Genomic DNA, 20,902 nt, shown 5'->3' on the forward strand with positions numbered 1-20,902 from the left:
AGTTAACCACCCCTCACACACTTTCCCAACACCCCCTCACTCTCCAGCACAAGGTGTTACAAACACAGTGTGTCCACATCCACCGCCTCTGATTGGCTCCGTGTTCCTCCTCCATCATCACCACCACCTCTCTCCCTCCTCCACCACCAGCCTCTCAACCAATTTCTCTCTCTGGACTGTCAACCTTAAAGAGGCAATTCATCAAAGCCATTACTCTTAACACTTTAACGAAATAATGATTTGGGTGGGAAACATATAAACTATGTTTAAAACACTTTCCATGTGTCTCTCTGTACATTGGCCAAAGGTGAATAGGAAAATTCAGTTTCAGAGGTTAGCTAAAGTTTTCATGACCCTGGAACGTCTCCACATTTTAGCATATTACAGCTACAAACCTCAATATATTTTATTGGGATTTTATGTGAGAGACACATCATTTTGAAGAGGAAGAAGTGTCTACAAATAGAAGGGGAAGCAGAACTCTAACTATCAGGCTCCTCTATTGTAACTCAGCTCCCAGTTTTTGTCCATAAGACAGACACTCTGTCTAGCATTAGGACTAAGGTAAAAATTCCTTTTAAAAAAAGCCTATAGTGACAGAGGCTTAGCTTGTCATTATTATCTCCATATTTATGCTTCTATAGTCATCATCATCATCTTTATTGGTCATTGCACATGTACATTACAACAAAATTTGGCCTCTGCATTTAACCCAGGGAGCAGACGTAGGCAGGTGAAGGACATACTGACCACTTTTGCCCGTTCTGCTGCTTTCTTCCACTATTCTCAAGTTATGCTCTATCCGTCGTTATTGCTGCCATTATTCTCTCAGTTTTTTTAATGTTTATACTAGTTACAGCTGGTCCTACGTTCCTAATGCCGTTCTGGGGAAGTTATTTTCTCTGTCTATAGACGATACATTTGGCTCTGTTTTCTGTGTTTAGCATCATAACTCTACTTTTTATCCAAAGTACTCCTGGACCAGTGCTTTTTATGTCTGCTCTGTCTTCTCAAACCCCCAGTTAGTCTTGGCAGATGACCACTTACACTTTTCATTTCCCCTGTCAGCACAGGCGTACACAGTATGAGAGATTGTTGCAAAATTAACGACTCAATGCAACTGTCTGTCCACTGTCACCGTATGCTTGTTCAGAATAAGGGATTGCTGCAAACTCTGTTTTATGTTTGTTATTCCCAGAAAGTAATTCATGCCCTTCTATCTCTGTTACCTCAATCATAATATTTGGAATGGCTCATGCAATCTGCTGACTTCAAGGTGTGCTGTGCAAGCCTGCAAAAAGAAACTGTAAAGGAAAATGTCACACCTAAAAAAAAAAACGTAATTGTCTGACAGTTTCCCTTGTAGTTTCTGTTGTAGTTTCTGTTTTGATAAATCTTAAAACACAAATAAAAATGCCTGCTTTTTAAACAGGGATTCAAATTGTACTTCCAGAAGAGCAAAACTGAAAAATTCTTAATTTCATAAAAGTTTGAAAACAGTTTTAAGGAGTGTGTTACAAAACTATGTATACTTTAATTAAACATGAACTCCCACCCTGATAATAAATTTATTTTACAAGGGAGAGCTGGCCAAGGTAGAGTCCTGAGACAAAAATAGAGACAATTAAATTATTTGATCAAATTCCTTCCTATAAATGTTCCTAGATTTTTAGCACATTTCTTTATATCACAAAGCTCAACAATAAAAACGTGTTTCAATATGAAAATGTTTAAAAGTCACACAGGTTTGTCACAGAACGGGTGAGTCTCATTTAGCCCTGGGTGACTTTTCTGAAGAGAGCATTAATTGAAGTTAATGAGGTGTAGTTGTGCCCCCAGTAGATTAGGCTCATAAGCCTCAGATGGTGGTTGCACCTCTAGCTTGTGGCAGGAACCATGGGAGGCGTTTTGGTCCGGGTTTTCTGTGTGGTGACAACTCTATGGCTTGACGCTGCTTGGTGATTTCCTTTCGATGCTTTAATGTCTTGTTAGATTGTCCAACCATATAAATTGGTGAAGTGAATTAGGGTTGTAACGCTTTATCAGAATACTTGCATAACTACTAGGTAATATGTTGGAGGGAATGGGTTAACTGTATTGTACAAGGAATGACTAATGTAATGTGTTGCAGTGCTGCCTTCAGATGAAAGTCTATGAAAAAGTTTATGACTGCCTTGCTCCAGTCAAAGGATTTCATGTTGGCGCAAACAGATGGTGACTTTAAAGCACGTGGCCATCGAGGTACCAGGCCCACATAGACCAGTCCTTCCAAGCCATTAAAAAAAGCTACAACTTCATTGTACCATAAACATAAGGTGCTAGAGGTTTTTTTTTCTTCTTGCTGTCCATTATTGAGAAAATACAGTAATTTATAAACAAAAGTAATTAAATTTGGCTTAAGATTGGACAACTTGGATGTTTGAATATAGAATTCAGACAGTACAATTAGCAGGGTTAATGACATAAAAGTAAGAATTGAATTTACTGTCAATATCTGTGTAACCAAACAAGACATTGTTCAATCATCAGGAAAAATGAGAGTAAACATGACCAAAAATAAAATGTGAAAGTATGCTCCAAAGATGGTTTGTAAACAAGAAATATGACCAGCTTTAGGGTTTTACATTTGATTAATTCCTTCCATGATTCCTTAAGTTTGCAACTGGAACCATAAGTAGGAAGAATTTAAATAATTATTTTACATTTAAGCTGCTACCAACCTGTATCTGGCCAGAGTTGTTGCTTTACAACTGTATGATTCATTTGTCATCTAACTACTAAACACTGATTAACACAATTATTTTTCTTTTATCATTATAATAATTAGGTAAAATCATTTCAGGTGCAGCACAAACAGAAAAATGTTTTAGTAAAACTTTTATTTATTAGAATAACAAACTAACTTATCAGTTCACAAGAACAGGGAATAAAAAACACAATATGCACCTTCCAAATTAGCTAACATAGCCACATCAGTTGCGCCCTTCTTATTAACGTTGTCTTAGCTAACACCCCCCTACCGTGTTCGACATGTGATTGGCTAGAAATCACTCACCATTTTAAGTTACTCAGTCTGCCGGTGAGAAAGACGTTCCCAATGCTAGCTAGGTAGTCTTGTAAAATATGGCATCAAAGTGGGCAAAAACGCACAGTACCTGAAATACTATCTGAAAACTGGGGTTTTGTGCCGCAGAAAGATCGTGCAGCGTGTGCCCAATGCCTCGAGAGTGTCCTTTGTCGGACCTCCAGTGTTGTATTTTGCGACAAAACATCAAAAAACTTTCAAGGATGAGGCAGAGAAGATGGAATCAATTAAGCATACCGTCTCCAGATATGAGAAAAAAGCAAGAACTCTCAAAGCTTTTACTGCAGTTAAACATCATGGAATTGAAGAAAGTTATTGTATTCCACATTGTATTGCTATACATGGAAAGCAGTTCATAGATGGAGAAATTATTAAGGATGCTTTTCTCTATAGCTCAGAGGTTTTATTTGGACTCCCACACAAAGCTACAATAATAGCAGGTGTGATGTGCGATGTGGCGGTACAAGAGTAAATGTTGAGTCTACCCCGATGCCTGAAAAAACGAGGGGTGAGGAAATTGCATTTAAGTACAGGATTTAAGGAGCGTTTTGAGGAGCAGGGTGTTGAGATTTTTTCCTGTGACGACTGATGGTGCACCAGCTATGGCGAGGAAACACAGAGGCGCTGTTACCCTAATTGAGGAACAAGTTGGCCATCTCATCATGAAACTGTACTGTATAATACACCAAGAAAACCTCTGTGCCAAGATGGCAAATTCGGATTTTAATGATGTGATGATGGCAGTGGCAATCATCATTAACTTCATAGTTAAGCAATCTGCTTTGACACACTGCCAATTCCACTCTGCTTGAGGAGAAAAACAATTGAAGGGAAATACCACTTCACTGTGCTGTTGGATGGCTCAGCTGTGGAAAGGTTCTGGAATGATTTGTGGATTGTTTTGATGCAGTAAAAACATTCCTGGCAGAAAAGGGGTAAAACCATCCCAAACTCAAAGATGAAAAGTGGGTTGTGAAACTTTCGTTTCTCGCAGGTGGGCCTGGACATCTCAACAAGCTTAATCTCAAACTTCCCCAGCAGATGATGGTAGAAGAGATCAGACTCTCCACAACAGACTTATAGAAGATATGCAGCATCTTTCTCTCAACGATGAAGGACCTAAGCTTCCTCTAGAAGTACAGTCTGCTCTGTCCCTTCTTGTAGACAGCTTCACTGCTGTGGAGTAACACTGAGGTGTTTATACTCCTCCACTACCTCCACTTCTCCCATTAAGGGAATCTTTGAGACACCCTATGACTGCAGAGTCATCTGAGTATTTTTGCAAAGAACAAGACTCTGTCTTGTACCGGATGTCGGAGGTGTGCTGAGTGAGAGTACAATCCCCTGAGACTTTCATCTATCTTATCTACCTTCTACTTGAAGCCCGTGATCTTCTTCATCCCTGTCCACACATCTCTGATATTGTTTGGCTGGAGCTTGCTCTCCAGCTTCTTGTACACCTCCTTGCTGTCTCTTATTTCGACTTTAAGTTGCTTCTGTATACTCCTCAATAATTCCCTGTCTCCCTCTCTGAAGGCTCTTTTTGTCTGGGTAACCGGGTCCTTCAGGTCACTGGTGATTCAGTGTTTGTTATTGGGGAAGCATCTCACCGTTCTGGTGGGGATGGTGGTATCCACACAGAAGTTTGTATAGTCGGTGACACACTAAGTCATGGCATCGATGTCCTCTCCATGTGGCTGGCACAGTGCGTCCCTGTCTGTAGACTTAAAAATCAATCCTATAGGCCTTCTTCAGCTTCCTGTGACCATCTTCTTAGTTTTTTTTTTATTACAGGTTGCCTCTGAACAAGGGGCTTATATTTCAAGCCGAGAAAACAATATTGGGATCTGATTGGCCCAGAGGAGGTCTTGCTGTACAGATGTACATATGAGTCCTTGACATTTACATAAAACAAATAGGTTTTGTTTTCTCTTGAAGAGCAGCTGACAAACTGTTGAAACAAAGAAAGTGGAGCAGACAGTGACGTGTGTTAAGATGCTGTAACCCCAGTGTCCCTGTCCACAGGAAGTGAGTGTAACTTTAATATGAACAGAGAAGGAGCCAACAGTAAGGATTATGATTATTGATTATGTTTATCAAAAATTATAATTAAAAATCATAATTCAGAAAAAATAATTTATTAACCAAAAATCATTACAAATAGAAATCAGAGTTGTCCTCTGGTGTTGTGATTATGGGCTCAAAGCCCTTAATAATTGACAATTATTACCAAAACCAAGGGGTTCATTCAACAGCTTCACTGAAGGTGGGTGAACTTCGACCTTATCTTGACAGATAAATCACTCTCGCACTAAATAAACACAAACGGTTCTCTTATATATATATAAAAGATATGTATATATATGTATGTGAAAATTTATTGAAACCATATAGCCCTGATATTATTACTACTCTGGTCCAAAAACCTTCACCTAACTAACAAGTACTATTCTACACAAAGAGGATAAAAATGACTACCTAACAATAATGATAAAAGAAAATACAGAGGTTGGACAATGAAACTGAAACACCTGGTTTTAGACCACAATAATTTATTAGTATGGTGTAGGGCCTCCTTTTGTGGCCAATACAGCATCAATTCATCTTGGGAATGACATATACAAGTCCTGCACAGTGGTCAGAGGGATTTTAAGCCATTCTTCTTGCAGGATAGTGGCCAGGTCACTACGTGATACTGGTGGAGGAAAACGTTTCCTGACTCGCTCCTCCAAAACACCCCAAAGTGGCTCAATAATATTTAGATCTGGTGACTGTGCAGGCCATGGGAGATGTTCAACTTCACTTTCATGTTCATCAAACCAATCTTTCACCAGTCTTGCTGTGTGTATTGGTGCATTGTCATCCTGATACACGGCACCGCCTTCAGGATACAATGTTTGAACCATTGGATGCACATGGTCCTCAAGAATGGTTCGGTAGTCCTTGGCAGTGACGCGCCCATCTAGCACAAGTATTGGGCCAAGGGAATGCCATAATATGGCAGCCCAAACCATCACTGATCCACCCCCATGCTTCACTCTGGGCATGCAACAGTCTGGGTGGTACGCTTCTTTGGGGCTTCTCCACACCGTAACTCTCCTGGATGTGGGGAAAACAGTAAAGGTGGACTCATCAGAGAACAATACATGTTTCACATTGTCCACAGCCCAAGATTTGCGCTCCTTGCACCATTGAATCCGACGTTTGGCATTGGCACGAGTGACCAAAGGTTTGGCTATAGCAGCCCGGTCGTGTATATTGACCCTGTGGAGATCCCGACGGACAGTTCTGGTGGAAACAGGAGAGTTGAGGTGCACATTTAATTCTGCCGTGATTTGGGCAGCCGTGGTTTTATGTTTTTTGGATACAATCCAGGTTAGCACCCGAACATCCCTTTCAGACAGCTTCCTCTTGCGTCCACAGTTAATCCTGTTGGATGTGGTTCATCCTTCTTGGTGGTATGCTGACATTACCCTGGATACCGTGGCTCTTGATACATCACAAAGACTTGCTGTCTTGGTCACAGATGCGCCAGCAAGACGTGCACCAACAATTTGTCCTCTTTTGAACTCTGGTATGTCACCCATAATGTTGTGTGCATTTCAATATTTTTAGCTAAACTGTGCTCTTACCCTGCTAATTGAACCTTCACACTCTGCTCTTACTGGTGCAATGTGCAATCAATGAAGACTGGTAACCAGGCTGGTCCAATTTAGCCATGAAACCTCCCACACTAAAATGACAGGTGTTTCAGTTCATTGTCCAACCCCTGTATATGCACATTGAGTGCCTATGAAGATCAAACCAGCAATTTTATGAACAAAATGTGCAATTTGGGTTAACTTTGAAAGAGAAGCCCTCCTGGTGTGCTGATGTCTCGATACCCGCTTTCAGCTTGTAGGCGGTGGGCTGCACCCTTAGCCACTAGCAGCTGATTGCCCCAAATCTCGAACAAAGGGTCATACAATTCTGAGGCAGGAGCTCAGTGGAAAACTCCAGTAATAAAACTGGGACAAAGGAGTGGTCAGGCGAGGCCCGGATCGCAGCTGCTTTAAATGGAAAACTTTAAAAGTCCAACTTCTAACTCAGCCAGACAAAACATGCACCTTGCTGATCGCATCCGCGCTGCACGATTCAGCACAGTTGCACAGCAAATCAAAACAGCTCAGCATAAAACACTTCAATCAGTATTGAATACAAAAATTTGATATCTTGGATTAACTACTGGCGATTCTAAATCACCTTAACTTTGCCTCCTCCTGCCCAGACTTCTAAATACATTTATCCAATTTAATAAAAAAAAAAAGAATTAAATTAGGTTGATGTTGATTTCCTCTCTCCACCGGTTGAGGAAGGGTCATAGGTCTGAAGAAGAATGGGGGGTGATCACGCGTCCGTGATCAAATAAAAAAAAACGGTAAACTTCTCATCCGTCCAAAACGGGAAAAATATGAAGAACCGTGCAGTCAACTGAACCAACAAGGGGTCTACTTGGAAATAAAGCCTCTGTGGGTTTTTCACTTGCACAGCAGTGTCGGCATGGTCTTTGATCGGTATATGAATCTCCTGACATTCTTGTATCAGACAGATTTCCAGCTTTCAAGCTCTTCCGGGAATGGCCGTGTGGAGGAAAAGTTCACCTGCGAGCTTTTGTCTCTCCAGATATGCGCCTCCTGTCGGGGTGTGTGAGTTTACTGTGTGTTGTTTTGCCTGCTATTTACTCTGCTTGGTCACTAGATGGTGTTGGAGCTCTCAGAGGCAGAGGGGACAGGTGCTTTGCATTTCACTGATTACCTGAAGGTGTATTTAGATTGGAAGCTGACAGCGCTTCAACGCCTGAGTATTAGCCACCAGTGGTAACAGACTCTTGCCAAACTCTATCTCTAGTTTTGTTTTCTTGTTTCCTCTTGTGTGCTGAGTAACTTTAGTGTGTCCTCTTCCTCAAATTGTTCCAGACCTGATTGAGATCAAGCTGATTTCCATACTCTACTCTTCTTAAAGAGTGTTTCCTGACTTCTGGATAAGGATTCAAGTCTCCAGTTATTTCCTCCGGATCAAGTTCAAGCTGGCAGCTTCCTGGCTTTTCGACCACCTGGATCAGATCATAAGCAAACCCTGTCCACCCTCCAACAGACTCTCACGCAGGTACCTCTAATCTGGGCACCACACCATCAATCCACTCTCCGTGATCAGAGCTCCTAAGGATCTCCCTTCACAGAACTTCTCCTGCATTGTGCTCTCCGACCACGCATCCCTCATCCCTCTGGCGGTTCATCTTCCCTCCCCAGTAAGCTCTAGTCTAACCAAGATTACTAAACCGTTTATTTCCTCTGGTCTCATCCTTTTCTCATCTTTTGTGCAGTTGGTGAATTACCGGTCCCGGATCCCAAACCCATTTCACTCCAGTGAAAATAAATCTTTTAAACATACTGTTTATTCTCCTGAGTGTTATTCTGATTGTGGGTCGGATCTATAACAAACAATATGACACCTCTGTTGAGTCGTCCTGTGAGACATGCTGGAAATGGCAGCGAATGTTTATTTCCCGCGGGTTTTATAATCCCGGGTGTCGTCAGAGATGCGACGTCTGTTGAGCTGTGCATGTCGAACTGCGCAGCCCAGCCGGTCTATCCCCCAAAATGGACGACCCCAACACAACCAAGAAATGAGCACTGTACACAAATTAGCACTTTCAAGTTGGACTAAACTCTGCAACTGCCCACGTGGACAACCCAATGTCCCCTGAAAAAACGTTTAATGGTCAGAACTGACAAAGATTGAGCACATTAGCCACAATCATAAGACTAATGTTTAGGAATGTCATGATGAGGCTTTCAAACATGGTGGCACTATCATCATGCTTGGAGTTTGTTTCACAGCCAGTGGTACTGGTAGACTGCACAAAATGGATGGAATAATGATGAGGGAGGACAACCTCCAAATCTTCCAACAGGACAACAAGCCCAAGCACATGTAAACTCTGGTTTCAAATAGATGAAACATGATTCTTGAATAGCCCCAACTTCAACATTGCTGAAATTGGGTACGTGCCAGGAAACCAACCATTTCAGATTAGCTCCAACTTTCCTGACGAGAAGCGTGGTCAAACATCCAACTAGAAGTATAATAGAATCAGATCAGTTTATCATTTGTCCGAAACACTGCTGAACCAATGAAATTTCTCTTCGGGCACTTATTCTCTACTCTCTGAGTCATTTCACTAGTTAACAATCAACTGTTCTGAAAGACTATTAATTTCCAATCTAAGAAATATTTCCCTAAATATTATTTCACTAATGTGATAGCTATTTAAAAATCAAGAATCGTTTATCCAGAAAGGTTGTTGGTTTCCATTCCAGATAATATTTCCTTAAATATTATTTCACTAAATAAGGACGGCTAATTAAACACCATTGAGTTAATTATCCAGAAGGTTGTCTTTATTCAGCAAATCATTCTTTAAAATATTATTTTATTAAAATAATTTTTCATCTGATCTTGCATTGTGAAGGGTTGTTTGGAGGTATACCAGTTATTGTTCTTAGTTAGTTCTAAAATTAACCTAACCTTATTTCCAGGTTACTCCAGAAAACCTTGGTTCTCAAACAGATTACTGTTTGGTTTGTAGTTATTCTTATTTCCAGTTTATGTTTTGGATCTTGTTTCTGGTTTATTGTCTTGGCTGTGCTTTAGTTTCTTATTATTGTTTACTAGTTCATGTTCTGTACGCAATGTTTTCCCGATTTTATTATTGGATTTCTGTTTTGCCTAGTCACGGTTTGTTCTCCCTGCATCTGTCAACCTGCAATCAGCTTCATTCGGGCCACCTGCGTCATGCAATCAGTCTTCTCGTTTCACCTGCACAGCTGCACAGTGCTCCATATATCCTCCATCATTCTGTTTACTCATCGTGGAAACATTACCACTTCTCTGTGTCAGCTGTTCAAGTTTAGCCTGTCTGTTTGCTTCCACCTGAGAGTGAGTTTGTTTCGCTTAAAATAAAAACTTTTACTTACCGTTACTCTGCCAGTCTGCCTGTATTCTGAGGTCCACTCCGATCAGCTATCCTGACACATAATAATAATAATTACATGACTTGTTGAGTTGTAGTGGCATATAGTGGCATCAGTTAGTCTTAATTAAAATGGTGATAAACCACTCAAGATATTTTTTCAAAATAAGTCACTCATCAAACTGAAAACGAGTACTTTAAAAAGTTGCATATTTTATATTTTACACACCTCTATTTAAATGTCTGTTTTTGTGATGATAAAAAAATAAGACCATAAAAAAAATTACACAGTATAAAATGGAAAAAAGGATTTTTAAATGTAAAAAAAAGGAAATGGAATAAAAATGAAAGGATGCAATAATCTAGTTGCATGAGTGTGTATACCTTTAACCTTTACTGCATGAGCCTCTGATTCATTTTCAGCATTCAGTCTTCTTCACTTCACACCTACCATCACTGGTATTGAATCTGCTTGACCTGATAAACAGTTCAGCTTGGTCCTTCTTGCATTTCCCTGGCTTTTCCATAGTTGCACACTTTAGATAAAACCATGGTGTGCAGAGAGGTTGCAAAGGATTAAAAGGATGTCACTGTACAAATGCTGGGCTGCACGGTGGTGCAAGAGGGTCAACAAAACAGTTTTTATAATATAGGGTGTACCTTTTTATTGAAGGAAGTTGTGTGTTTTTTGTCTGTCTATGATGGAGCCCTGCAACATGCAAAGTTTTAAAAGCCAGTAAAGCTTTTGCACCTATGGAAAAGGATTTCAATAATATATGAAAAACAGAACATATGCATAAATGTCTTTACCATTTCAGTCTTACCACAGAGGTCTATGTTGTCTCTCTAGCACAGACCCATCATCATTTCAAACTGCAGTTATCTCTAGGGTTCTTTTATCTGTAGTGATAGATACTTCCAAACAATGATTCCCAGCTGGAAAACTGGGATTTTTGTGGATTCTGGCAGACAGGAATATAATTACAAGCTTAAGAGGCTTGACGGGTATCCATTAATGTCAGCCTTGTGTGTGTGAAAGGTGAATGCAGTTACAGTAGGCATTAAAAAGAAATTCTGTCAGCCAATTAGCTGTATGAATCCTGCAGTCTTTCTGCTCTATTCCCACTAAGGCAAGGTCTGACTATTTCAGAAATGATAATTCCAAGGGTTGAAGGGGCTCCCCGTGTGACTACACACTCAGAGAGCAGCCATCTTTGGGTTAGAAGAGAGAAGAATTAGACATATTATTAAGGAATGGGTTTAACACTCTGCTACAAATGAATATCTTCACATCAATGATAAACTCCTGTGCAGACTAATAATGTACAGATTTGAAAGATTTACAGTGACTGAAATACAAACTTTTCCAGCTTCAGATAAATCAACAACTGAATAGTTTACACAACAGATATAAAGCTAGTGATGTTTATAAAGTTACTAGTGAAGGTGGAAAAACTAGAAAGTACATAAAAGTGTGAATTGACTGAGTTCATACCTAATTAGCTGTGTTTTGTTTGTGAACTTTGAAATTCATGTTTATTTCATTGTAGGAAACTAAGTACACCCCATGATCCAATAGCAATAACTTGAAGTAGTGATTTCTTTTCTTTTTATCATTCACCTGTATCTTTGAGGAAGGGTTTTGGCTCAGTCTTATACATAACATTTCTTTAAATTATTAAAGATTGCTTAAATTCATGTATGCAAAGCTCTCTAAATTTGCCACCACAGCATTTTCAATGTGTTTTAGTTCTAGGCCACTGCAACACCTTGATTTGTTTCTGTTTCAGCCATTTCGTGGTAGATTTGCTGCTGTGTATAAAATAATTTTCCTGTCGAGGAGCTACATTTGTCCAAGCTTTAACTGTTGGACAGATGGACTCACATTTGACTCCAGAATAATTTGGTATAAAGAGGAGTTTACTGTTGATTCAATATCGACATGGTGCCCAAGTCCTGCTGCTACAAAGCATGCTTGACATTTGACTATGCTGGTCTCATCTGTTCACACGACATTGATCGAGAAGCCTTGTGGTCCAACCGAGAAACCCTTACAAACAAGCAATACTGGTTCAATCTGTTTCTAATGGTGCTGCCAGCACCTGTAACTGTAACTAACAGAGCTAAGTGGAGGCAGAGATGTAGGCCTAGGGTTTAAAATGTCGCTGAGTATTGCCTTGTCTGGCAATAGGGTCAGTCTGTCCACTCTTGCAAACATTGACAACTGTTTTAAATTGTATAATATTATTTCTCACTATAGAATGGTGGACTTAAAAGTTTTGGAAATGGTCTTCTAACCCTTCCCAGATAAATGAGTGGCAACAAATGCTTCTCTTTGTTCATTGCTGATATTTGTCCTTCTTGGCATTGTGTGGACACACACCTTCATGGTTCAGAGCAGCAAATGCCAAAATTTCTTAATTTATAGAGATCACCACATATTGTAAATTTATAAATAGCTGTGTAATAGTTGCAGCCAGTTGCAGGAGAAAACCTAGTTTTTCCCATAACAGTTCAGTGACTGTAAAGTGAACTTACTGTTCATGCTGCATATTCACCATTAGATTATATAGTTTGAGATGTCAAATATCATAACGCCATCACACGTGTGACACTATAGCAAACCAAATTTTAATATCCTTACTCAGACAGAAAACAGTATTGATTTCTTACAATGCTTTCTGCAGCTTATCTTTGGCTAATGAGTTATTTTACACATTCTCATAAATTAAATGGTGAAAAGCCAAGCAATACAGTTTGAGATGACCAAATAGGCTAAATCATAGTTTTACTGCTAAAGTACTTTCATAAAATATGTTTCTAACTTAAATCAACTGAATGTCTTCAAATATTTTTCTCTCATTTAGACTATCAACACAAAGCCTTTTTACTCCCAGCTTATTGTTGCTGCTCAGCCTTAAAGACTGAATTAATCTTTTTGACAATTGTATGTTTCAAACTTTGTACCAGTAAACTGAAAAGACGTTGCCATTGGTTCTTTCAACAGAATAATGATCCACATCATCACGGAAATGAGACACAAATGTCATCTTTCTTCGCTGGTCATCTCAGTCTCCATGCCGACCTACATCCTGTAGAAAACCTGTGGGCCGAGCTGAAGAGAAAAGTGTATAGTAGAAGACCCAGGAATCCGGAGGATCTGAAGAGATTGTGCAAAGAGGAATATTCAAAGATCCTTCTCTCTGTACGCTCCAACACTGTGAAATGTTGTAGAAGATAAAGTGCTCTCCTATGAGTAAAAAAAGGTTGTACAAAACATTAACAGGAGGGGTCCCAAAAATCTTTATTTCCTAATTTTCTCTCCACTGACTAAAACTCCAAAACTTTTACCCAGCGGTAAAAGTTTGGCTCAGAGACAAATGATTGTTGAGTTTGTGTTTTTGTAGTTTTTGTTCACAAGAGGAGAGGTAAGAGGCAAGGTCGCCAGTCCAACACGCGGTCAACAGAGCGACACAACCCTGCACACACACTCCCACATAAGGGAAATGTAGTGACCAATTTATGTAACACGATGTGTTTGGACTGTGGGAGAACACTGGAGTACCCAAACAGAACCCACACAGTCCCGAGGAGAAAACACAAACGTCACACGCAAAAAACAACAAAAAGGTAGAGTTCGGATTTGAACTTAAGACCTTATGGCTGTGAGGCAACAGAGCTAAGCACAAAACATGGCCCTGGGGAGAATATGATAGCAATTATTCTAAACGAGCTGGTCATTTGTCTATTTTTGGGAAAATTGCCAAACACAGAGGACGTTTCACTCCAAGCCAACATGCTCGGTTTTGATCAAACCTCGATGGTCCTCTACAGCCTTTCTGCAGACACACACACACCAACCTGTCATGGTCCCCGTATGCTTCAGGAACAAAGCATTTGGCTCAGTCTCTTATGTGCTAATCAGCCTGAAGAGGCCACTGAACATAATTAATATAGTAAGATGTTTTTCCCCTTAAACTGAAGCTCACACACACACACACACACACACCTAACAAAGCAGCAGCAAACCGTTGAGTGCAGACTGAAGAGGAGGATGTTCCTGTAGAGGATAGGTTTGCATATGAATGACAGCAAATAATAGATTCCTCCTACTTGTTATTGTTCAGACTGAAACAGTACACGTGTCTCCTTTGCAGTGGAGCCACAGTGAAGACCATGCTGCTCTCTGGCTGCAGTGCTCAGACACGCAGTGATTCTGTACATAGAGAACACAGATCCTAGTTCTGTAAATCGTTTGTCAGTCTGTTAGAAAAACATCAAGGCCTGTTTCACTGCCCAGGTTTTGTTTCAGAAAAGCTTCATAGAAAATGGACATTTCATTAGTTGTAGCCTGTGCGCAGTAAACAAGAAGAAACATTTGTAATCAAGTGTTGTACGCCTGCAAGCAAAACAGCAGAAAGACAATATCCTGCATCAGTGTGCTTTATGCACCGAGAGAGCGAGGAAGTCCCAGCGGTTCATTTGACTCACTCATCTGAAAGAGTCAAACATAACAGAGCAGTGATGGAAGTGGCTCCTGTCTCACTGGGTTTCCTCCACTTCTTCATGAATAATGGATGAAATGTGAAGTCTTCATGAAAATCTGCCTTCTCTATGAGCACACGCTGCAGCGGGTGTCTTTCTAGCACGCAGTCAGGGCTCCATTGTGGTTAAAATGACGCTGATTCCTGTCAATTGCATTCAATGATAAAAACAACTAAAATGTTACGCACAAAGCAGATAAAATGCGTGCAACACACAAAAACAACATCAAGTAATCTGGAAATGCCAAAAGAGATGCAAACAGACCTAAATACATCTCTGAAGTGCAATAAAAATTACTAGGAGATGCTAAAAAAAACAGTATGATATCCATTCCAAATCTGCAACACATGACACTTTAAAACAAGAATATTACTCCCTAAACTAAAACTGCCAGGTGTATGAATAATTTTAGGCTTAGTTGTAGATGCCCGCTAAGTAATATTCGATGAAGTTTTCCCTCAACCCATCAGCAAGCTTCTGGAATAATTCTGGCTGGACATGTCATCTCTCTTCTCATCAGAGTAGGTGAAGTTCATTTAAAGTGAGTTTTTTTTCATGGTACTGACCCTGCTTTTAAGTGCAGTAAACAAACTTTCAACAGAGCTGACCCCAACTGTGTTTAAGTTTTAACCAGCTGGCTCTTTAACTGCTGTGATGTTGAGAGATTTAGAGGAAACCCTCCTTCTAAATGCATCACTACCACTGTCAACAAAACTAATCCACAGCATGAACCTCCACCACCATGCTTGACAGTTGGTAAGGATACTGTGTTATCAGGTTGGAAAGGTTCACCTTACTCCCCAAGCTAAGACATTCCAGAACCTCCAATATCACATTAAAAAGATTTAGATAATTATACTGATCCTCTCTAGGTTGGAACCTATACAGGTGGGTCCTGTTTTTTAAATCTGTCACAGTTGTATATTGTTTAATCCTTTCTTTGTGGAACAGGAACAGTGCGAATAAATTATTCAAAGCCAGAAAGTAATGTTGGTTCATGCCCATAGTGAGTGGTTGTACATTTCTTAACTGAGGCTTTACACCATCATGAGCTGCATCATGTCACAAATTGTTGCCTTGGTGCAAAAAGGTCCTGGATTTGGGTTCCATCCTGGGGTCTTTCTGTATGGAGCTAACATATTCTCCCTGTGTATGCATGGGTTCTCTCCGTTAACCAATTAACTTATCATGCATATTTTTGGTATGTAGGAAGGGAACATACCAAAAATATGCATGATAAGTTAATTGGTCTCTTTCACAAACACTGCTATCATAAACCAAGGACGAGCTTCCTCACAGCAGGTTATTCGTAAACCTTATGTATAGAAGGCATTATCCCATAGAGCTGACTTTACAAAAAAAACACATTTAGTATAATACCGGCTTGAAGTTTTTGTGAAAAGCACACAAATCGCCATGAGTAGTGTGTGTGTGTGCGCGCGCCTGGTTGTTTGTCCTATATGTCTATATGTTGCCCTGTGATGAACTAGCGACCTGTGACCTTATGACTGTTGGACATAGGGACCAGACCCACCCCCTATCCCCGACACTACAAGGATAAACAGGAATAAATTGGATCGATGAATGGATGAACATCGTTATACAGAAATCATTATTCATATTTAACATTTTAAAGCACTCAAGCTAAATGGATGCAGCAGTTTTCTACAGAGATCTGACTTTGTCTAGTTAAAAATAAAGTACTCTAAAGTAACAGACGCATTTTAGTGTGTTCCGAATTATCTTACAGCCTTATAACTTTGGTAGAATGAGCTAAAAAAAAATGTAACCTTAAATCTAATTAGTTTCTAATTGCTAATGTTTCTATTTGCAAAAAACTCAGGCATGGAAGACTGGAGAGTTTCAACCTAAGATGCAAGCAGTCAACTGTAAACCAAGCAAAACAACTGAAACATTTCATTGTCTTTACTTCAGAGTCAGCTCAGATACATATTTGAATGGTCTTAATGCTCATATGAAATTGCATAAATAAGTAATGTTCAAGATACCAACATTTAAAAAAAAGCTTTCATTAAGATGAACATTTGATGTGCACGCTTCTGGGAAGTCTTCACTTGGCCTAACTGGCTAAGTTTCTTCCCAAAAAAAAAACGCTTTGAGGAAACCTTCATAATATGAGCTATAACAACATGTAATTTCCCCTTGGGATTAATAAAGTATTTTTAATTGAATTAAATTGAAAAGAAAAACAGCTGCACGGTGGTGCAGTTGGTAGCACTGTTGCCTTGCAGCAAGAAGGTCCTGGGTTTGATTCCCGGCCGGGGGTCTTTCTGCATGGAGTTTCCATGTTCTCCCTCTGCATGCGTGGGTTCTCACCAGGTACTCTGGCTTCCTCCCACAGTCCAAAGACATGCCTGCTAGGCATTAATTGGTCTCTCTAAATTCCCCTTAGGTGTATGAATGAGTGTGTTCATGGTTGTTTGTGTGTTGCCCTGTGATGGACTGGCGACCTGTCCAGGGTGTACGCCGCCTCTCGCCCGTAGACTGCTGGAGATAGGCACCAGCTCCCCTGCGACCCACTATGGAATAAGTGGTAGAAAATGACTGACTGAAAAGAAAAACCCAAATTTTCCACACTGACACAGACATCTTGTATCTGTAACAAATTCCTTCCACCTTCTGGTAACTACCCTGAATCAGAACAATGTCACATTTTCACAATCTTAAACTCTACTTCTGCTGTTTGAAAACAATTGTGAACAGAAAATTTGACAAAAGGTAACTCAACCCTAAAGGTTTATGCAGTATGTTGGGTGAATTGAGTAGAAACTGAATGGTTAACAGGACATAGCACATTCAGCATATGAGCTTCTCTCCTGAACAGACATTGCATTGCAGCCCTTCTGGCCTTTAATTTTTTGTTAGCTGAAAGTATGCAGAGAGGAAAAGGGGTGAAGAGAGGGGGACGACATGCAGCACAGGCCGCCCGGGTCAGGACTCAAACTAGGGACAGTTGTGTCAAACCTCACTATGTGGGACCACTACGTCACGCACTGTGCCCCTCCGGTTGCATTGTTGTGGTTTTAGTACCAGTTTGACTCGCTCGGGTACTCGAGAGGCAGTGCATTTAAAGTTCAAGTACAGCTGACAAGAGACCATAATTATGGAGGCTAAAGAAAAATCGGTTTAAAACCACATACTATCCCCTAACCCACACACCTCCCTCCACCACATTATGAACCAATGTCACCTCTCTCCCGTTCGGCACAGACGGTCCAAACAGAGCCTTTAATGAGCTGCTGTTTGCTTGGCTACAGGGTGTCTCAGATGAGACATAATGCTGTCAGTTGGATTTCATGGCAGCTGCCTCTGTGGCACTGAATCTCCATCTGAGTCTCACACCATCACACATTGAAGCTCTAGCAAGTTCTCCAACAGTTGAACGTGCCCGGCTATATTCTTTGTTTCATTGTTGTTGTTAAAGTTTCATTTGTCCATGAACAGATTTACTTGTTTTTTTTTTTTTCATCTAGTAGCTAATTAAACTCTGCAGAAGATGTTTTAAATCTAAGAGTATATCCATCTTGAAATATTATTTTCTAAATCAGCATGATTGTTTTACACTAACCTGAACTTTAAAATGAGAAGTTGACAGCTGAGGGGGAAACATTCCACTCTACACCACCTTCAGAGCTCCGACCCTTAAGGATTCTTGTGTTATGGAAACCAGACAGCAGGATAATTTGTTCATTCTACATCTTCTACCAGGCAGCTGACACCTGCAGTCATCTTGTTGATCATGTCTGGAGCGATACACTTTCACTGGAAAGACATGTCACTTTCTGGTCTCCTGCAACAGCTCTGTGGCCTTCAGAGTCCTGCTGTGCAATGAAGCAACAAAGTGCTTTATGAGATGTCCCCAGATATATTTAGTTTGAGGAGGAATTCACTTCTCCAGAGCAGGAGAAGAAAACACAAAAAAAACGAGGAGGGAAGCTTCATCAGGTATCTGTCACTGGAGGTGGCTGGCTGTCAAATAAAAAGCTGGTCTGGGTAATTTTACAGGATGAAAGTCAATACAATCGATACAGGCAATCATCTAACCTTCCTTCAGCTGCTCACTACAGTATTTACAGCTCGAGGCCAGATTGTTTGACCTGAAAGGGGGTGTAGGATTACAGGGTACATGTATAGGATAGATGTAGTGTGATAAATGAACAGAATTGAAAAGTGCTTCTATTTTTGCCCGACACGCCTTGATGCATTTTTCACTTCCCTATCCCTCTTAAACACATCAGTCACGTTATAACCTGGGGGGCCAAACGTCAATATATGTAACTGTTTTTGTTTATTTTGACAGTTAAATCCTTCAGATTAGATCACCAAACATATTTTAACAGCAGACAAAGATAAACAGAGTGAAATCAGAAATCTGTTTTCAAATGATGACTATTAAGGGAAATTATCTATCCAAACCAACATGTGTGATGGGCCTTTGTGCTATTTTTGGTTAGCCGTGGTTTTGAACAGGGAACTCTCCCATGTATCCATTTTTGATAAGTCTCTTTTCTACTGTTGAATCATGACTGTTGTTCCAATGAGCAGGTAGAGGTTAGTTGAAGTCATTCTGATCTGTTACCACAGAAATACAAGAAGAAAAGCCAGAGAACATGTGTTCTGTTGGTCTAACATGTTCTACCATGTGGCTCCATGAGTCCAGGTGGGCTAATAAACAGTACAACTGTGGAACTGAGGGTCCGTGCATACATAGCTACGTTCTCCATGCTGACTGAACACTTCCATATGGCCCCGGTGGCAGCAGCCAGGAGCTGCTTGTTGTCTGCTTTAGCGAGCAGTGAAACCAGCGGCTTCAGGCCGTCGTGGCTGCGGACCAGGTCCCGGGTCTGATGGTCCTCTGCACACTGTGAAGCAAACAAGAGGCCTGAGAGAGATCTGCAGGCTGGTTCTAATCAGGAGACACAGAGGTCAGGTGTTTGTGTCCATGAAGAGGTTTAGTCCAAATGAAACTTGTTTTTCTAAATGCGCTTTCTGATTCACAAAGATAAACTCATGAACACTGAGCAGTGCAGAAGAAAGAAAACCAAGTACCTTAAAGATAGCACTGGCACAAAGCATTTGGAGCTCCTCATTGTCACTCTTCAGGATTTTCACCAAGTTCTCCATCAACGGTCTTCTGTGATGGTACCCGGAGCTCTCTCACCAGAGAAGAACTCATGAACATCAGGGCTACTACACCAGAGGAGTTATTTCCCACTTTTCTGCCTACTGCTCTGGAATTTTTGGACATTCTGGTCAAAGGTGCGCTCACCTTTGTTCACGCGGTGAAACGCCGGAAGAGAGGGAAACGGCCTGGGGTGCTGGTACGACTTCACCAGCGTGGACTACGAACACCGTTACCTGGAATATTTCTCTCTAACGTGCGCTCACTTCCCAACAAAATGGAGGAACTACAACTGTTGTTGGGGAAAAACAGGGACTTTTATTCATCGGCAGTTTTGTGCTTCACGGAGACGTGGCTGTGTGGATTAATACCGGACTCTGCGCTGCAGCTGGCAGGATTCCAGCTCTACAGAGCGGACAGAGACACGGAACTCTCCGGCAAAGCGAAAGGTGGAGGAATCTGTTTTTACCTCAACAGTGGTTGGTGCAACGACGTGACAGTGATTCAGCAGCACTGTTCTCCAGACCTGGAAGCCTTCATCATAAACTGTAAGCCTTTCTATTCCCCCCGTGAGTTCGCTTCGTTCATCCTGGTCGGTGTTTACTGGTCCTTCTCAAAATATTAGCATATTGTGATAAACTTCATTATTTTCCATAATGTCATGATGAAAATTTAACATTCATATATTTTCGATTCATTGCACACTAACTGAAATATTTCAGGTCTTTTATTGTCTTAATACGGATGATTTTGGCATACAGCTCATGAAAACCCAAAATTCCTATCTCACAAAATTAGCATATCATTAAAAGGGTCTCTAAACGAGCTATGAACCTAATCATCTGAATCAACGAGTTAACTCTAAACACCTGCAAAAGATTCCTGATGCCTTTAAAACTCCCAGCCTGGTTCATCACTCAAAACCCCAATCATGGGTAAGACTGCCGACCTGACTGCTGTCCAGAAGGCCACTATTGACACCTTCAAGCAAGAGGGTAAGACACAGAAAGACATTTCTGAACGAATAGGCTGTTCCCAGAGTGCTGTATCAAGGCACCTCAGTGGGAAGTCTGTGGGAAGGAAAAAGTGTGGCAGAAAACGCTGCACAACGAGAAGA

At 40.7% G+C, this 20,902-nt stretch overlaps 1 protein-coding gene and 1 long non-coding RNA gene across 2 annotated transcripts; one reads left to right on the forward strand and one right to left on the reverse strand.

Moving 5' to 3' along the window:
- The first annotated feature begins 7,957 nt into the window (after positions 1-7,957).
- LOC124877447 lies at positions 7,958-9,244 on the forward strand. The gene is made up of 2 exons (XR_007040527.1): positions 7,958-8,372; positions 8,448-9,244. It is a non-coding gene; the product is annotated as an uncharacterized LOC124877447 (long non-coding RNA).
- A 9,971-nt stretch (positions 9,245-19,215) lies between these two features.
- LOC124882771 (outer dynein arm-docking complex subunit 2-like) lies at positions 19,216-19,804 on the reverse strand. Its single transcript, XM_047389318.1, has 3 exons — positions 19,713-19,804; positions 19,303-19,525; positions 19,216-19,235 (listed from the first exon to the last, which is right to left on the reverse strand). The coding sequence occupies exons 1-3, from the start codon at positions 19,785-19,787 to the stop codon at positions 19,216-19,218; spliced, it is 318 nt and encodes a 105-aa protein (XP_047245274.1). The 5' UTR covers positions 19,788-19,804.
- Between the last annotated feature and the right edge of the window lie 1,098 nt (positions 19,805-20,902).

This window comes from Girardinichthys multiradiatus, chromosome 2 (assembly GCF_021462225.1).
Source record: "Girardinichthys multiradiatus isolate DD_20200921_A chromosome 2, DD_fGirMul_XY1, whole genome shotgun sequence".
NCBI lineage: Eukaryota > Metazoa > Chordata > Actinopteri > Cyprinodontiformes > Goodeidae > Girardinichthys > Girardinichthys multiradiatus.